This window comes from Parus major, chromosome Z, assembly GCF_001522545.3.
Source record: "Parus major isolate Abel chromosome Z, Parus_major1.1, whole genome shotgun sequence".
Lineage (NCBI taxonomy): Eukaryota > Metazoa > Chordata > Aves > Passeriformes > Paridae > Parus > Parus major.
Window position 1 is genome coordinate 64,333,073 of NC_031799.1, and position 15,481 is coordinate 64,348,553.

At 39.4% G+C, this 15,481-nt stretch overlaps 1 protein-coding gene across 2 annotated transcripts in view; it reads right to left on the reverse strand.

The window, feature by feature from the left end:
• The window catches only part of ST8SIA4 (ST8 alpha-N-acetyl-neuraminide alpha-2,8-sialyltransferase 4), a 49,137-nt gene extending 33,662 nt beyond the window's left edge, over window positions 1-15,475 (reverse strand). Inside the window, exons 1-3 of one of the 2 annotated variants that reach the window (XM_015653614.1) lie at window positions 15,026-15,475; window positions 10,471-10,602; window positions 773-1,030 (exon numbers count right to left, since the gene is read on the reverse strand). In XM_015653614.1, the coding sequence (XP_015509100.1) occupies window positions 773-1,030; window positions 10,471-10,602; window positions 15,026-15,138 (503 nt within the window). In that variant the 5' untranslated portion in view covers window positions 15,139-15,475. The remainder of the gene's footprint in view (window positions 1-772; window positions 1,031-10,470; window positions 10,603-15,025) is intronic. The other variant, XM_015653615.1, reaches the window with a different exon arrangement.
• Between the last annotated feature and the right edge of the window lie 6 nt (window positions 15,476-15,481).

Genomic DNA, 15,481 nt, shown 5'->3' on the forward strand with positions numbered 1-15,481 from the left:
AAGGTGAAAAAAAAAAAGCAAATAACTCACAAGGACTACTATTTCTATATTGCTTTGTGTCACAACCCTCCTGTTTTCTGCCCTTTTAACGTTCTCAAACCAAATCAATTGAAACTTTGCTTCAAAAGCAAAATTACCCATCTCTTGTTCAGCATTTTCTACATAATGACAAGATGTCAAATGAGGTCAGCTTTGACATGACACATGAAATCCAAAGGCCCTCTACTGTGTGTGTTTGCAGAATGAATAAGAAGTGAAACATACCATTTTTTCCCCCCAAACTGCAAGAACAGATTCTTAAACCAACATGAACGAATATACTAGGATGACTTCCAACTACCTCAGCAGCGTCCTGGTTTAACATCAATACACCACACTGAAATTTTACTACATACTACATGAAAGTAATGTAGTAATTTACAAAAGGCCATCTGTGCTGACCAAAAACTATGAAAGAGTATTTTTAAAAGAGAAACCATTTTACATTTATTCTACCAAGACCTCAATAAGAATAATTCTGTCTGGAATAAGAACAGCAAAAAGCAAAATTAAGTAATGCAAACCTTTCTCACTTGTTTTAGTTTCACTGTAAAAATAATCTTCTTGTCAATAATACAGGCATGAATTTAAATTTTTGGAATCACATGTTGATGGATATTATTTCAGATTAATTTCAAATAATGACTGTAATATGTACCTCAGATCAAAACATTTCTTCCAGGTTTTCTCCAAGAAACATAGCCTGCATATTCAACAGCAGATAAAAACTTACCTTATTACAAAATCATGCCTATCAATCTCTTTTCCACAACCACTCTTCAGAAGGATGCCAGAATTCCCAACAACTGCACAGGTTTTAAATCGGCGATTTTTCATCGGGGAAACTTCAGGGAGAAGGCTGTGCAAATCCTGAGAAATGTTTAGAGTGCGACGTCTGTCCAGTACGTAATGAATTACATCTCCTGGCTTGAAATTGCTTTTGACCACCGAGACATCTCTTTCTGCATCCAAGAACTGAAGAATATTCTTCCTGCATTGACAGAAAAAGGTAGAGGTAAAACCCAACACTGCCTGCTCAAATGGAGTTTATCTAACAGCAATACAGACTGTACAAAGTGTACAATATAAAGCAGAGGGTAGCCAGTGTCAGTCCTGCCAGGGTAACTTCCCATGCCCTAGGATGGAGCAGGAGCAAAGCTTTTATGGAGCTCACACTGTGGTTGCAATGTAACACAAAAACACTACAGAACTAGAGGTTAATGACACAAAGGCACAGAGAGACAAAGGAAAAAAATAACTGAAAATCTGAAGGCATACTGTGCTTGAGTATCTTCAAAAATTTTGGAATTACGACATTTTTAAAACCAAACTTAAATACATTAAGTATTTGTGATCAGGAAATGTAATCTCTTACAAATCTGCCTGGCTCAGGAATGGCCATGTTTTCTTATTGATTCCTATTTCACCATAAAAGTAATATATTCAGTTTAGAATAAACTTCCTTCTAATTAACAGAAGTTTAGCTAAGGCAATCCTAATTAATTTGATACGAGAACACACCCAGTCTTTTGTACCAATTTAAACAAAATCAGCTTAAAACATCTTGCAAATGAAACAACTGCAGCTCAGGGTCCAGATAAGCTGCTAGCTGAACTCAAATTCTCTTACAAACTCAACAATTCACTTTGCAACATTTATCATATTTTATGCAAATATTTGTTTAAACTATTAGACAGGTTTAGACACACATGACCAAATATGAGGGTTTAAAAAACTGCCATGTATCAAGTGAAGTTGAACAGCTGTGTATTCCCAGCCCCAAGCAAGCAACTGATAAAGAATGTTTGCTTTTGCATCAGCTGAAAAGTGAACTTATACTTTCTGTTCATGGGGTCACCAGGATCTTCTGCCTAGGTGGAGGTAAAGCACCTCAACCTCTCTTGCAAAAGTTTCCAGTGCTGATGGAAAAGAAGAGTTCACCCTGCTTTTGGTGTTGAAGAATGCCGAGACCAGCCTGACCCATAAAGCCAAAGTTAAACACTCAATTCTGTGAAGAACAGTCCTTAATAGAAACTGGCACTGGTGAGGATTCAGCACAGCTCCTGATAATGGAACCAACAAGGGACAGTACTGGTGACTGATGTAAAGCTGCTGAGCTGACTGTCAATCACTTTGTAATACAAAATAATACAAAAGCCAAGGCCCCTTTCCTAATGGCAGAGAATTCTGACACACTCCTCATTGGCTGGAATGTGCGTAGCTTCCTCTCCTGAGAGGGAATCCCTTTAAAGGTTACACCTCAAAGCTGACTAAAAGAGACTTGCCCATGGTCACTGGTATGGGTAAGTACCGTCAATATCTACTTGATTATTTTGCTAGCTTTAATACTGTTGCTTCAATATGGCTTCAGTGAACATTGCACTGTACTAGAACTTATAACTATAGCATGTATTAAATATAAATATTTTAGTCAAATTATTATCATTACGATCATCAATAATGATTTACTTTAATAATTTAAGTGTATTTGGTTTGCCATCCTTAATCTTGTGGGACAAAATTGCATAAAGGTTCAACTGCACTTGCACGATCCTTTAAACGTAAACTGTTGACCAAGTCTGTGGTTAAGATTAGATCCAATCATACTTTGACTCCTCTCTGAGAAGGAGCTTAACATGCAAGGGGTATAGAAAACAAGTTCCGTACCTCATAACTCAGTGTGATGGATTCTCTAATAAACTCTGTCCAAAACTTCCATTCTGCCCATGACAAGGTGGGGACTGGGGTCCAAAAACTAGCATATGTTCAGTATGTAGGCTCAGAAGAGATATTTAATGACTGCAATGTAATGACTAATGTATGTAATGACAAATATCTTTGGCAGTGTAGAGCAGTTTTCAGTACATCCTTGACATAAAAAGCTGAAAAAATCCCTAGGCCAGAGCTGTGGGAGCCACTGATACCTCAGGACTAAAAGTGAGCAAAGCTTTACAAGCTTGTGTCCCTCTGTGAAGCAGGTATTTTTGTGAAGAAAGATCACATCTGAAGCAAGTACAACATTCTTATGGACCAGACAAGGAGTGCTGAGTCGGGGCTTTTATTTTTAAATCTACCAGAAATTTTTGCCTCTGCAAGTCTAACAAGAAAAGAAGAAAAACAAAACATTATATTTTTCACTGTTGCCAGCAGGTAAGAAGGACTTTAAAACAAAATGGATATTTTGTTGACTACAAGAATGTTGGTTTTGCATATTAAGCTTCTAGAGACAAACTTCCCTAGAGCAAAACCAAACAGGGAAACTAGAAATGTTCTTTGATCAGTTGCAACACTCAGTCACAGCCATAAAGGCAAAACAATTCCCCACATAGTAAAATGGATGGACTATAGAAACACCCATGCTCACTTTTGCGGCTGCCTCAAGAAAGAGGAATTTGTATGAATCTTGGAACCAGCAACACAAAATACTCACCATAAAACTTATCTGAAAAGGCACAGGAGAAGTGAAACATAATAAAAAGTGTTTTTAAGTAATTCCTACTTCCTAAACTTGGCCAAAAAAAAAAAAAAAGAAAAAAAAAAAGAGTATCTGGAATGTATTGGGCTGTTACAGCTGTCACATATGAAGGGAGCAGCATCAGAGCAAAGACAACTTATGCTGAGTCACATGAGGGACTCAGAAAAACAAAAGGAGACAGAGAATCTTAAAATCCTGAGTGTAGCTTTTGGTAAGGCCAGGTAAGATATTTCTATAAAAGGAGGATGAAGACTCAGTTTTGGCTTTTAAACTGAATAACTTTAAATCTCTGTGGGTTTGACAGCTTAACTTTGTGGGCACTCTGCAACAAATAGATCAGCTGATTGATTATTGATACAAAACAAAAAAGAGCAAGAAAGAAAGAGCTGCCCAATCTAGAAGTATTAAATATTACTGCAATTATTCATTACACAGGGAGAGAGCCACTACAGCTGGGGCTGTAAAGGACAATATGAATGCATCAAAAGCTACGATCAGCCAAGCTATCAGGAGACTCATTTCACATGAACTCTGACTTGAGAAGGGATGACCACAAACGAGTCTCAAAACCTCAGAAAATTATGTGAAATGTACAGAAACTATATAACAAGCAAAATCACCTTATCTTCCATAATTTATTTGGCTGCTTGCATTCAAAACTTATGTATCTATATGATCCTAGAAGTCCTCCAACGAATTTCATATGGACCTGAATTAGAATCAGATAATCAACCACTCATTTAACACAGCTGAAATTTCCAAAATGTCTAAGGAATTTATTTTTCAATAAAATGCTAAAACAGTCAGAAATCACTAATCTTAGCATCTTCTCACATATTTAAAAATATTTTCTTATCTGAAGCTGTCATTAGCATATTTAGTTAAATGTGCACCCAGGTACTGCAATATGCAATAGAATCCTTGTATAAGAGATATGTAATAATGCTAACATTAGAATATTTTTATTGATTCATTTGCCTGTATCCAGGTATCTTTTAATACTGAAAGTAGTATGATAAATAATGCAGAATCTATGTTATTGTTTTAAGTCCCTCTGTGCTACTGACTCACCCATACTATGGGGACAACAGTACTTCCAATTTTCACATAAGTGCTAAGAGAAAAAAAAATTACTGAGGTATATAACAAATACTGAGCATAAATACAAGTGTCTCAGTCACTCTTGATGCTGATTAATAATAACAACTTATTTAAACCTCTGTTCTGTCCCACGAAGAGCACTAAAAATAGCAAATTAAGGTTATTCTGATTAAACAGACATGACAAAATAATGACAAGTAAGAATTAATCCATTTCAGGCTGCATATTAAGCTCGGTTCCACCAAGGGAAAGAAGAGCAAGATTTTTAGCAAACCTTGAAGAATGGTGCTCTGCAACCCTAAGCTAAAATGTGTAAACAGTTTCATTTGAGGTTGTTCTTCAAGTTTTTTAATGACAAATAAAACTGTATCAGGGTGTGATCTGAGCCGTTTTATGGGCAGGTGAGACTAATTATAGCCAAGCATCTGCTTGGAACATGCTTAAATGACTCAAAAAAATCAGTGTCATTATCTCTGGCTGACCTACGGTTTTTCTCTGATAAGCAAACAGATCTCCATAATATTTAAGTACCAACTGAAACTCCTGGTTATCTGATGAGATCACGCAACAGCAAGGTCTCTGAATAGCTTGCCAAATGTTAATACTATTTACTGCTCTGGGAAAACATGGTGAGATTTTTCTTATGATGCATGTTTCTAGTTTTATTTTGTACTCGGTATTTGTACCACAAAACTATTGTATAATCTCAAACTGTTCTTCATCTGCCTCTGAACTGTGTGAATGAACAAAAGGAAATAGACCACGAGAAGACTTAACTTTTAAGATTACAAAAACATGTATATTTTTAGACATTCTCAAGAAAACTGAAATATGACCTCCGATGCTTTTTCTGGGAAAAATCATTTCTGCAGAGGAAGGGAGTGCCATAAATCATTGCTGCTGGACTTGAGTGGACCCCAGGCATGAGGGGAAGCCTCTGGAGTGCATCCTAAGTGCCCAGGAGGGTTCACCAGCAATCCCATTATGGAACAGAGATGCACTAGGTGTTTAATCGTTCCTCTGAAGGCCCACTTAAGATAACTTAACATATGCCTTTATCTACATGTCCCCCAGCCCATGTTTATCTAATATGTTCCTAAAAATCCCTTGCGGTGGGGACTTGACACCCTCCCCACGCACCTCCATCACCTTCCCTGGCCTTACTGGAAGCACAGTATTCCTCAGACCTTTTCCACAGCAGCTGAGGATGCTTTGGTTCCTTATGCCTTCATTAGGACTACACCTTACTCTTAGTAATATCCTTAATTTACCTGAGGATAAAAAAACATTCAACTTTTTAAAAAACTTCTATGCTGTAGATTTCTAATCCCTCCTCTTAATCTCCTGCAGACTTTCTCAGACTGGCCTTCATAAACAACTCGGCTTTCTAACCCTAGCAAGTCCTGACTCTGCTTTGCACTCTGCAGCTGGAAGGCAGAAGGTGGCTCTCAGCCTTTAGAATCACCAGGGATTGACTATGGCCTAGACAAAACTTTTTTTTTTTTTTTTGACAGCTAAATTAGTTTAATTAAAAACAACAGAAAATAACAAGCTCTATGGTAACAAAAGGTCACAACTTGCTCTTGTACATGACTAAAGCTCCAGCTCCTCTTGTTTTTTTGAGAAGGCAGTAGGGACCACAGATTATGCAGACAGATCACAGTTATGTGCTGGGTTTTACTTTAGTCTAAAAGGAGGTTTTTAGAAAAGCTCTTCCAGGAAAGCAGCCTTTAGAATCATGGATAGTTTGTGTTGGAAGGGGACTTGAAAGATCATCTAGTTCAACCACTAATTTGGATTTGTTAAAAACATACATAACTGGAATGAGCCCTGGAAGAGTTCTTAGGAGCTCCCAGCTGATGGAGGCAACACAACCAGAAGTGCTTAACACAAGAGAGTGGGCATGAAGAAGGAAGAGGCCTTTCAAACAGACAATGACTCAACTACTGCTTATCACAGGAAGGTCATCCATATACCAGCATTTCATGAAGATAAGCAAGGCAGAGTAAAATAGATTGGCAAGCAAAAATCCTCTGAGGTTTATTATGACTAAACGAGACCAGAGAACCCCAGATTCCATGTCTTTGACACAAAAACAGTCAGAAGGAAACAGTGCAAATGGCTTCAGAACATTGCTCCAAAAGTTTCAGAGCAATTGCAGTGCTCCACTGCTGGTTCTGTATTTACTGCTTGCACTTCAGGGACTTACCACAGCTGTTTCACACTAACTTGTAAGACAAAAATTTATAATAATCTGAACCTTTTGAAGGAGGAAGATGTTTTTTTTTAAGATGCTGCTACATTTTACAAGTTCTCTGTACACTTTTCTGACACAAAATATTCTGTTAAATTGCAGAGATGAATACATTCCCAATGTACTTTTCAAAAATTTCTCCTTCCTGCAATTCATAACCACCTTATGCTCCTTTCAGCATAAATTAACATATTTATTTAAAAGTAAGTAGAAGAAAGTGACAGACATTGAACTGTGGTTCATTTCACACAGGTCACATATATGCTGTTGTCAGCCCTGCGTGCAAGGCCTGCCCATATAGGTTTGCACCCATCTCAGCCACATCCCTACTTTCTGAAAATACAGCCTTCATTACAAATGAAGTCTCCTTATTTCCATAAGCATAAGGAAAACCTCCACATTGCTACAGAGAGTAGAAAGGACGCAAGACATAAAACCATAGCAGGTGGTGGACTCTTCATGATTGAAATAATTCAGATAGAAAAGGGGAGCCAAGAAGGTGCTCCTCCCTTTGCCACAGGAATTACCAATTCTTCAAAGAAGTTGCCAGCAATGAGAAGGTATCGGTTGCAAAAATCACTCTCCCAGTAAATCAGTCATTATCAAGGCAGCACATTTCACACTCTCAAGTAATTAGTAACACACTTAATTTCCACCTCAATCACAGAAAGTCTAGCTCTTTCTTCTTAAGCCTGCTTAGGATCTCCAAAGAGCTGCTGCCCTCCCAAGAGGGTTGCTACACTCCACAGGCTGCCTTCTCTGGCTTCAAAGTCCTAGACCATCAGAAACTCACTGGAAGATTTCCATCCTTTCATGGTTCCTGATAGAGGAGAGAATTACCACCCACTGACTCCTGTCTGAGCCTGGCCTTGCTGAAAATTCTTAAGGCCTTTGAGGCTGAAAAACACATCACTAACTTGAGCAAAAATAAAAGGGCCAGCAATGATGACCCTACAAAGTCAACAAAGCAATAGTGAAGTATAATATTCTAGATGCAATCAACAAGATGTGACTCATCACTAACCAACAGTCCTTGCACAAAGCTAAAGTCACTATAATATACTTTCTACATTTGAAAATTGCTCAAGTGGGTGCCAAGCTGATGTATGACACAAAACCATCTGTCATTTATGGGTGACTAGAAGTTTTATGAAATATCTTTACGATGCACACTAATGGCTTCACAAATTATATCTCCACTGCTTAGAACTGAAAACATTTTATATATTATTCAACAGGCACTAGCTTGTATTATGTTTCACTCTTACTGTTACTTCCTATGGTCAACCTCACACAAGACCACCAACCACTGTTCACGTTAACAGCTCCAATTATAGACTATGAATCATCTTCATGGTCTACACAGTGCATGTAACATGGAGAGCTGAGCAGTTAGTTAGACCACAAGAATACTGTATGACTTTGCTAGACACTTTTTAAAGCTAGTCCTGATAGATGCATAGATGTAAAGCTACAGCTAAAATGCTTCTTACTGCTGTACCATGGAAGAAAGGTGTATAGCAAACCATCTGTAAAAGTGAGAGAATGTACATGATTTAATCAGCATCACACTGAAAGACATCACAAGGAATTGCATGCAGCTTCCTCAATGAAAAGCACGCCTGATATCCCTCCCTCACCACTGAGTACCATAACTGAATATGCTATGCATGTCAGCAAAGAGGATTTCTGGAAAGACTATGCCTGGCACTTAGCACTGACTCCTTCTGTAGAGTTCATGTCAACTTTTGGCTCTAAGTCACATTAATCTAAAATAATTTTCTGGTTCACACCTACTTTCTGCCCCAGTGTTCCTCTGAAAACAAGACTGGCAATGTGAACTGCTAAATAACCTCAGCTTTATGCTCTCTATGGTACAGAAAATCTTACAGTGGAAGAATTACAGTGGAACCTCTACTTGCAGCACTTCAGCCAGTGTACAAGACACACTGTTTTCCTCATTCTAATGAGGCAAAAAAAAAAAAAAAAAAAAATCCTTCCCTGCAAAATATTTAAAAAAACCCTACATATAGAAGTGTTTCTTAAGTACACAATAGTAATTTATTAAGTAAGAAAAATTTCCCCCTCTGGAAAACAATAAAGAAAAAAGTTACTTTGAAACTCATTAAATTAGTAGATTGAGATGACACACATATATTAACAGGATGAAAAATACTAAAGCATTCTCCACTGCTTTACCTCTTTGAATAATGTATTTTGAATTTGGAACAGGTGTAAAATTGGCATAACCCAAGCTTAATTTTCTCTCCAAATTTTAACCAAGAGGTTATTTTAATATTTTTTCTAGTTTGTTGTTTCACTGGAGTAGCAATGTGTAATGGTTTTAAATTGTTCTGAAATAGAATACTCAATTTTTCAGTAAAATGACTGAGAATAGTTGTCTCTACTTATAGTCACTCACTCATTTCCAAATCAGCTTACTCCACAGGTAGAAAAAGCTGTTTTCTCCCAGCTTTTGGACCAGTAACTTATGATACATACATTTCTGATCTATCTTTATCTTCTGCAGGCTTTAGAATTAGGGACAAAATAGCAGTCATTAAAAAAATCCCTAGATTTCTCCTTCAGAGAAGCCATGCCTTTATACATGGAAACAATGCCTGTTTAAGAGGCTTGTAAACTGTCCTTTAATTAAAAATAAATAAATAAATAAATAAATTCTAAGTAGAACAGGAAATCACACAGAAACCGCACTTTAATTTGAACACATTACTGTTCAAAGTCTTAATATTCAGAAAATCGAGTCTAATCTACTGTGAGTTAAAAATAGTTACTTTCTCTCATTTTTCATAGAATTCAACACTCCTAGATCTGACAATCCACGCTCCATATGCTTCTCTCATGGGCCACTTTCCTGATGAAGATGGGGAGGATACAACATGACACACACAGAGATATCTTGCTACTCTCTGTGGCCACAAGGTGCAGAGACACACCGTAAGGACACATCAGAACTATCAGTTTAACTCTGCTACTGGGCTGATCCCCCAGCATAAGCCTAATGCTCTTTTTGGCCTTTCTGACATCAAGAAAGGAAACTGCATAAGACACAACTACTGTCAGCATCTCACGCTGTGACGTGGACCAGCCACAGCCACAAGTGGATTCACACTTGATGGCCCAGCTATTGACTACTGCACCGCAGCGGTCTGCCTAAGCTCCTTCTGTAGTCAAGGAAGGAAAATTGGTATGCCCAGGATACCTCCACCTGATCTATTTCAAACATTTAGGATGACAGAAAATGACATCCTAAAAGCGCCAGTTTCTTACCACCGACTGCGGAAGAGCTCTAGACAACCAGCTTAAATATGGGCATGAATAATACAGACTGATTGCACAGGTCTGACAGTCACAGCCAGACGAAAGCATTAATTCTTATGAAGGAAGACTTCACTTTGAAGCCTAATGTACTGCAGTTGTATTTAACACTGAAACCTAAATAGATACAGTTTAAAAACATCCACCTGCAAATGTAAATCAAATTACTGTTTTATAGACCAAAGGAATTATAAAGCAACATCAATGAAAAGAATTATAGGCAAGGTGAAATTAACAGCTTTTTTTTATTTCAGAAACTCACCTTATTTCCATCACCAAAGAAGAATTGATTTTCCAACCTTCTGCAGCATGTTGGAAGATTGAGGAGGCACCCTTTTGAATTATCTTATCAGAGCTATTGATCATTGATCTACTCAAACTCAGTTCACCATCTCTGTAATGCAATATAGAAAACACACAATTATGTCAAGGCTAACTCCACTTTAAGTAATTTACATCCCAAGCATCAGCAATATATCCTTTTATTCACAAGAAAAATTAGCAACTACCTCTTAGCTTTCTAATGAAAATAAACTGTCACAGAAAAAAAATCTAGAAGACAGCTATCTGTAATAGGAGACAGCTATCTGTAATAGTTGAATATGCAAATTAAAACCTTAAATGTTTGTATTTGTAATGGAATATACATATTCCAATATGTCAGTAGTTCCAAGAACTACAATAAACTCCAAACTCTGAATCTGGACAAAAACTTCATCATGTTTGTGAGGAAGATTCTGCACTTCTAACTTCCACATTTCTAGTAGTAAACTAAGACTTAGGTGTTACATTTTAAGCCTTCACTCAGTTCATAACCTGCAATACTGGCTTAGCAGATCTCTTTGGCTTCCTGCTGATGCTAAAGATTTTTAAGCAGGTAATTCTGGAGTTTAATGGTGTACAAAATACAACATTTCCCCAACACTTCATGAAACTTTTGCATGCACACATCCAAAACACCCCAATTGTCTTACCCTGTCCATCAGTCTTATAACTTTTTGTCAAACCTTAAAAAATAAATATAGTAAGCTTTGGGTGATGACCACTGAATACCTGGTGAGCTAGCACACTTCAGTTGCAGTGGTACTAGCCGACAGGATCACATAAATGGGACAGAGAAGTCCAAAACACGAGAAGCACAATTTAAGGTGTCAGGACTGAAACTTATTTTTATCTCCACATCTTTCCATTATCGTCCATAGTGTTCCCTTCTAGATGCCAGAGCGATATTCAGCTGAGTTCAAACACAGCTGTAAATCACACATATATCAAAGTTCTTGGATATAAAAATCTACCACAAAAAATGTCTTGTAACTCAGGTGTGCACAGGACAACAGAAATCTGTTTATCTGTTAAATACCCATGCTCAGAATACCTAACCACAGCCCTTCAAGGCACAAAATGGTGAATATGTGAGACTGTAAGCTTTCCAGGAACTGCCGAGTTGTGCTTTTCTGGGGCTGTAAGTTCTGATAACAATTGGATCACTGCCCTTAGTAAGAAACACAGCAACATTACTGCTGTACATAAATCAATATTATTTTGTAAATATACAACAGACTAAACACAAGCTAACCTGCAATGGGACATTAATTAAGCTGAATTAACAAAGCTGGTAATACGTAGTAATTTCTAAAATGTGCTGTCATTGCAAAAGGGCCTGTAACTACCAAACCATTATCATACACTTCACCAAAACCATCCTGCATTACTCGCAGCTCCGTTTCTCCCTCACATCAACACCCTGCAGCCAGACATCAACTGATGCAAAGGTAAGACTGCCACCTACTGAAAACCTACAACTTTAGGTTCAAGACCTGTATGCAAATTACCCAAATCCTACTAACTTGAGGGCACAGGAGGATGCTGCAGAAGTCCTTAAATCCAGTAGCCAGAATCCAACTGATACTTCTTGTTATATTAAAATATTTTATTCCCTAAAATTTTTCCAAAATGGTTGTAATAATATAAATTACATATATATTCCTGAATGTATTTTCTAGATGCATTAAGTGCATGCATCTAAAGGAAAATTACCAAACTACTACATCCAGGTAAAGTTCTCAGTCTACGGATACTTCAGAGATGTCTCTAGGTTAAATACTATTTAGTGCGCACTTGAACAGTGAAACAAGTGATAAAACTTAGCAACAAAATGCATTGCCAACATTTAAACCATAGCATTTGAAATGCGGTTGATTTCCTTGGTCACAATTTACAACTGCAGTGAGTTACACAGATTGTACACTGAAAAAATGTTAAATTATGCTCTTATGAAAGAAGGCCCAAGGCACTTTGTGTTAAAGTTATTACTATGAACACAAATGTGCTCATTTAGATCCTCCTCTCCTTTTTATGGGATTAATTTTACTTAAAGCAATATTAAATAAACTAATACATAAAAATCAAAACTTTCTCCCAGTATTTCTTCATTGTGTAAATAACTGAAAGAAATTTGGATGATTTTGCATCTTCTAGAATCATTGCAAATCATCTCTGATGTACATGCCAGAGCTGCCATACTGTGACAGCAAGGTACAGCTGACAGTATCAGCCTTCACTTTGGGTCACTTTGTCTTGGTGACCAATCACATCCCTATAACAAGACTCTCTTCTTGTGGAGATAGCTCATTATATAAAGTGTGTATCTGCCTTCAAGTGTATTCCATACCAGAAGAAGATGACACTGCTTAAGAAATGCTACTCTGCACATAACACGCATGTTTCATTACTTGCTTAACCTTAAAATGGACAAATACTGTCTAATTGAAGCAGGGCATGCTTCACAGTACTTGTCCTAGCATGCTTTCCTATGAGAGCACACAGCTGGTTTAAATCTTCTCGTGTAATTTGGAACTGTATATAGTCAGTCCATTTTGGATTGTCTAGGATTTACCTCTGGTGCCACTAATAACCATAAAATGGGCCACCTCACACAGCCACAACTTCTGAAAGTAAAACAACCCATGGAAAACTAACTTCGCTTGCCCAGAGGCCCAGTCAAAAATAACCCCATGTCCCGAACCTCTAATTCAGGAGAAAGGCAAGTGTAACATATACATTTATGAGCAATAATTTTTAGGGTATTTTTTTTTCTGCTTCATACAGTAATGAATGGAATGACAAGCTGTGAAGATATTTCATACAGTATTTCAACAGTGAAACTGAGCAGTACCATACAGTACATGAAGTCTCCTTGATAAAGAAATAGAGGTATCACAAAATGACTAGTCAGAAGTATATTACAGCTGTATCTTAAAAGGTTTGTTAGGAACATAGGTATTTATAACTAAGCACACTTGTTTCTTTTCATTTAATATTAGAACAACAGTTCATTTTAGTAAGTTTTAAGTTGTGTGAAACAATTTGCAGTGAGTGGAAGGTATTTTGTTCTTTGCAAACTTATATAAAGTAATTTCTGAATAATCTCATCAGTTCCTTTAAGTCTGAGAGGAAGGAGCCCAAACTAAGAAATATGGGTGTCACTGACAATTCTACCTCACACATTCATTTTTACCTCTGTTTTTACACAGTTGTACCCCAAAATTTTAGACTTCCGTTTATCTCCTAAGAATACAGACAGCTTTCAGTAGAAATCAAAACCTGGTTACACCCAGGCTGAACAAGAGGAAGGGACACCAGCAAGTCATGAAAAATCTTGAATAACAAAGGAAGCAAATATTGCACACACACAGGTGAGGAGAGCCCCGGCTCCCAGCACATGCCGGGACCACAGCTACCTGTGTCCCCCATGCCTCACCAGCCTGGTTAGGAAAGAGGGATGTGCTTTCTGTCTAACTCCGGAAACAAGTTGGCTGTAATTGCCTCAGCTTACTCCAGGCCTGTACGGCTACTTACAACCCACCCCCCCCGCATGCCCCCTCTTTAAATTAAGGCAAGGACAAAAATCTACGGTGAAAGAATCCTACCCACAGTGGACACGCACATGCAAACAGAAACCATGAGTCTCTATTTAGCTTTTACTAATTACACTGAATGACCAATTCACGCGTTGCTCCAGTGAAAACAAAATCTTTTACACCTCCAAGGAAAAACCAGCTTGACTGAAAACCCAACATCTCCAGAGAACAGCTACAAGATGGGAGAAAAATGGGGAATGCAGGCAATCACATACATAAAGAGAAAGCTGAGGTGCAAACAGAAAAACGGCAAGGCACTCTTTGCCTTTCGTTTTGAGTAAACGCCAGGCAGCAAAGGGAAAACATGTAACACATGGTGTCAGCGAGGGACCAGACTTTCCAGCGGAGGAAGCTCCAGAGCTCAGGGGGATGACCCACACTTCTCTCAGATCAAGAATCCTTAAGAAAAAGCCAAGTTAAGCAAAGCCCCCAGGCAAACTTCAAAGACGGAAGCAGGCGTTCACCTGCATCCCAGCACGCTTGCCCACGAAAAGCAAGGAACAGAGGCACAGGGGCTCCGGCGGCGGCCGTCGCCACCTCTGGCCGTCCCGGCCACCGGGCAGCCGCGGACACGTGAAACTTCCCAGGAGCGCCCCGTTACGGAGGCTGAGAGGCGACCCCAGAAGCAGCGCAGCTCCTGTGCTCTCGCACCCACCCTGCAGCGGCCAAGCCCCGGCAGCGAACCCCGCTCTCCGCCCGTCCCGCAGCGGGACCCGCACCCTCCGCAGCGCCCGCCAGCGAAAGCGCCGAGCCGCGCTGGCACCGCCGGCTGCGGCCACAGCCCAAGCAGCACCGGGGCACCTGACAGCCCAGGCGGGCACGCGGAAGGGACCTCGGGCGGGAACACGGCCCGCCGCCCCCTCGGGCCGCCCTCCCAGCGCGGCGCCCCGCAGTTACCCGGCCAGAGGTATCTCCTGGCGCTCCTCGGTCCGTGTTATTTCCTTCGTCTTATAGAAGATGAGGAGGAGACTTATGGTGCACACAGTCCACCTCTTCCTGACGGAACGCATGTCTTCTGCGAAACGCGGTCCCCCTCCCCCTTTTCCTTTGTTTATCAGGGGTGTGCTGGAAACAACTGCACACGCAGCACGAATTGCTAAAAACACGGCGATGTGTTTTTTTGTTATTTTTTTCCCCGAAATAATTACAGAAGATAAAATAAAATAAAACCAGGCAGGAGCAGCGGCTGAGGGGCTCGTCGGCGTTTACTTTGTCTCTCCTTCGCCCTGCCAGGCAGCTGGGGATGCAAGCGGTGACTCGCTCGCCTCAGCCAGGCGTACGGCTCGGCGGCGGCGCGGCACGTTAGCCGAGCCAGGAGCGCTCCGCGACTCCGCTCCGCGACTCCGCTCCGCG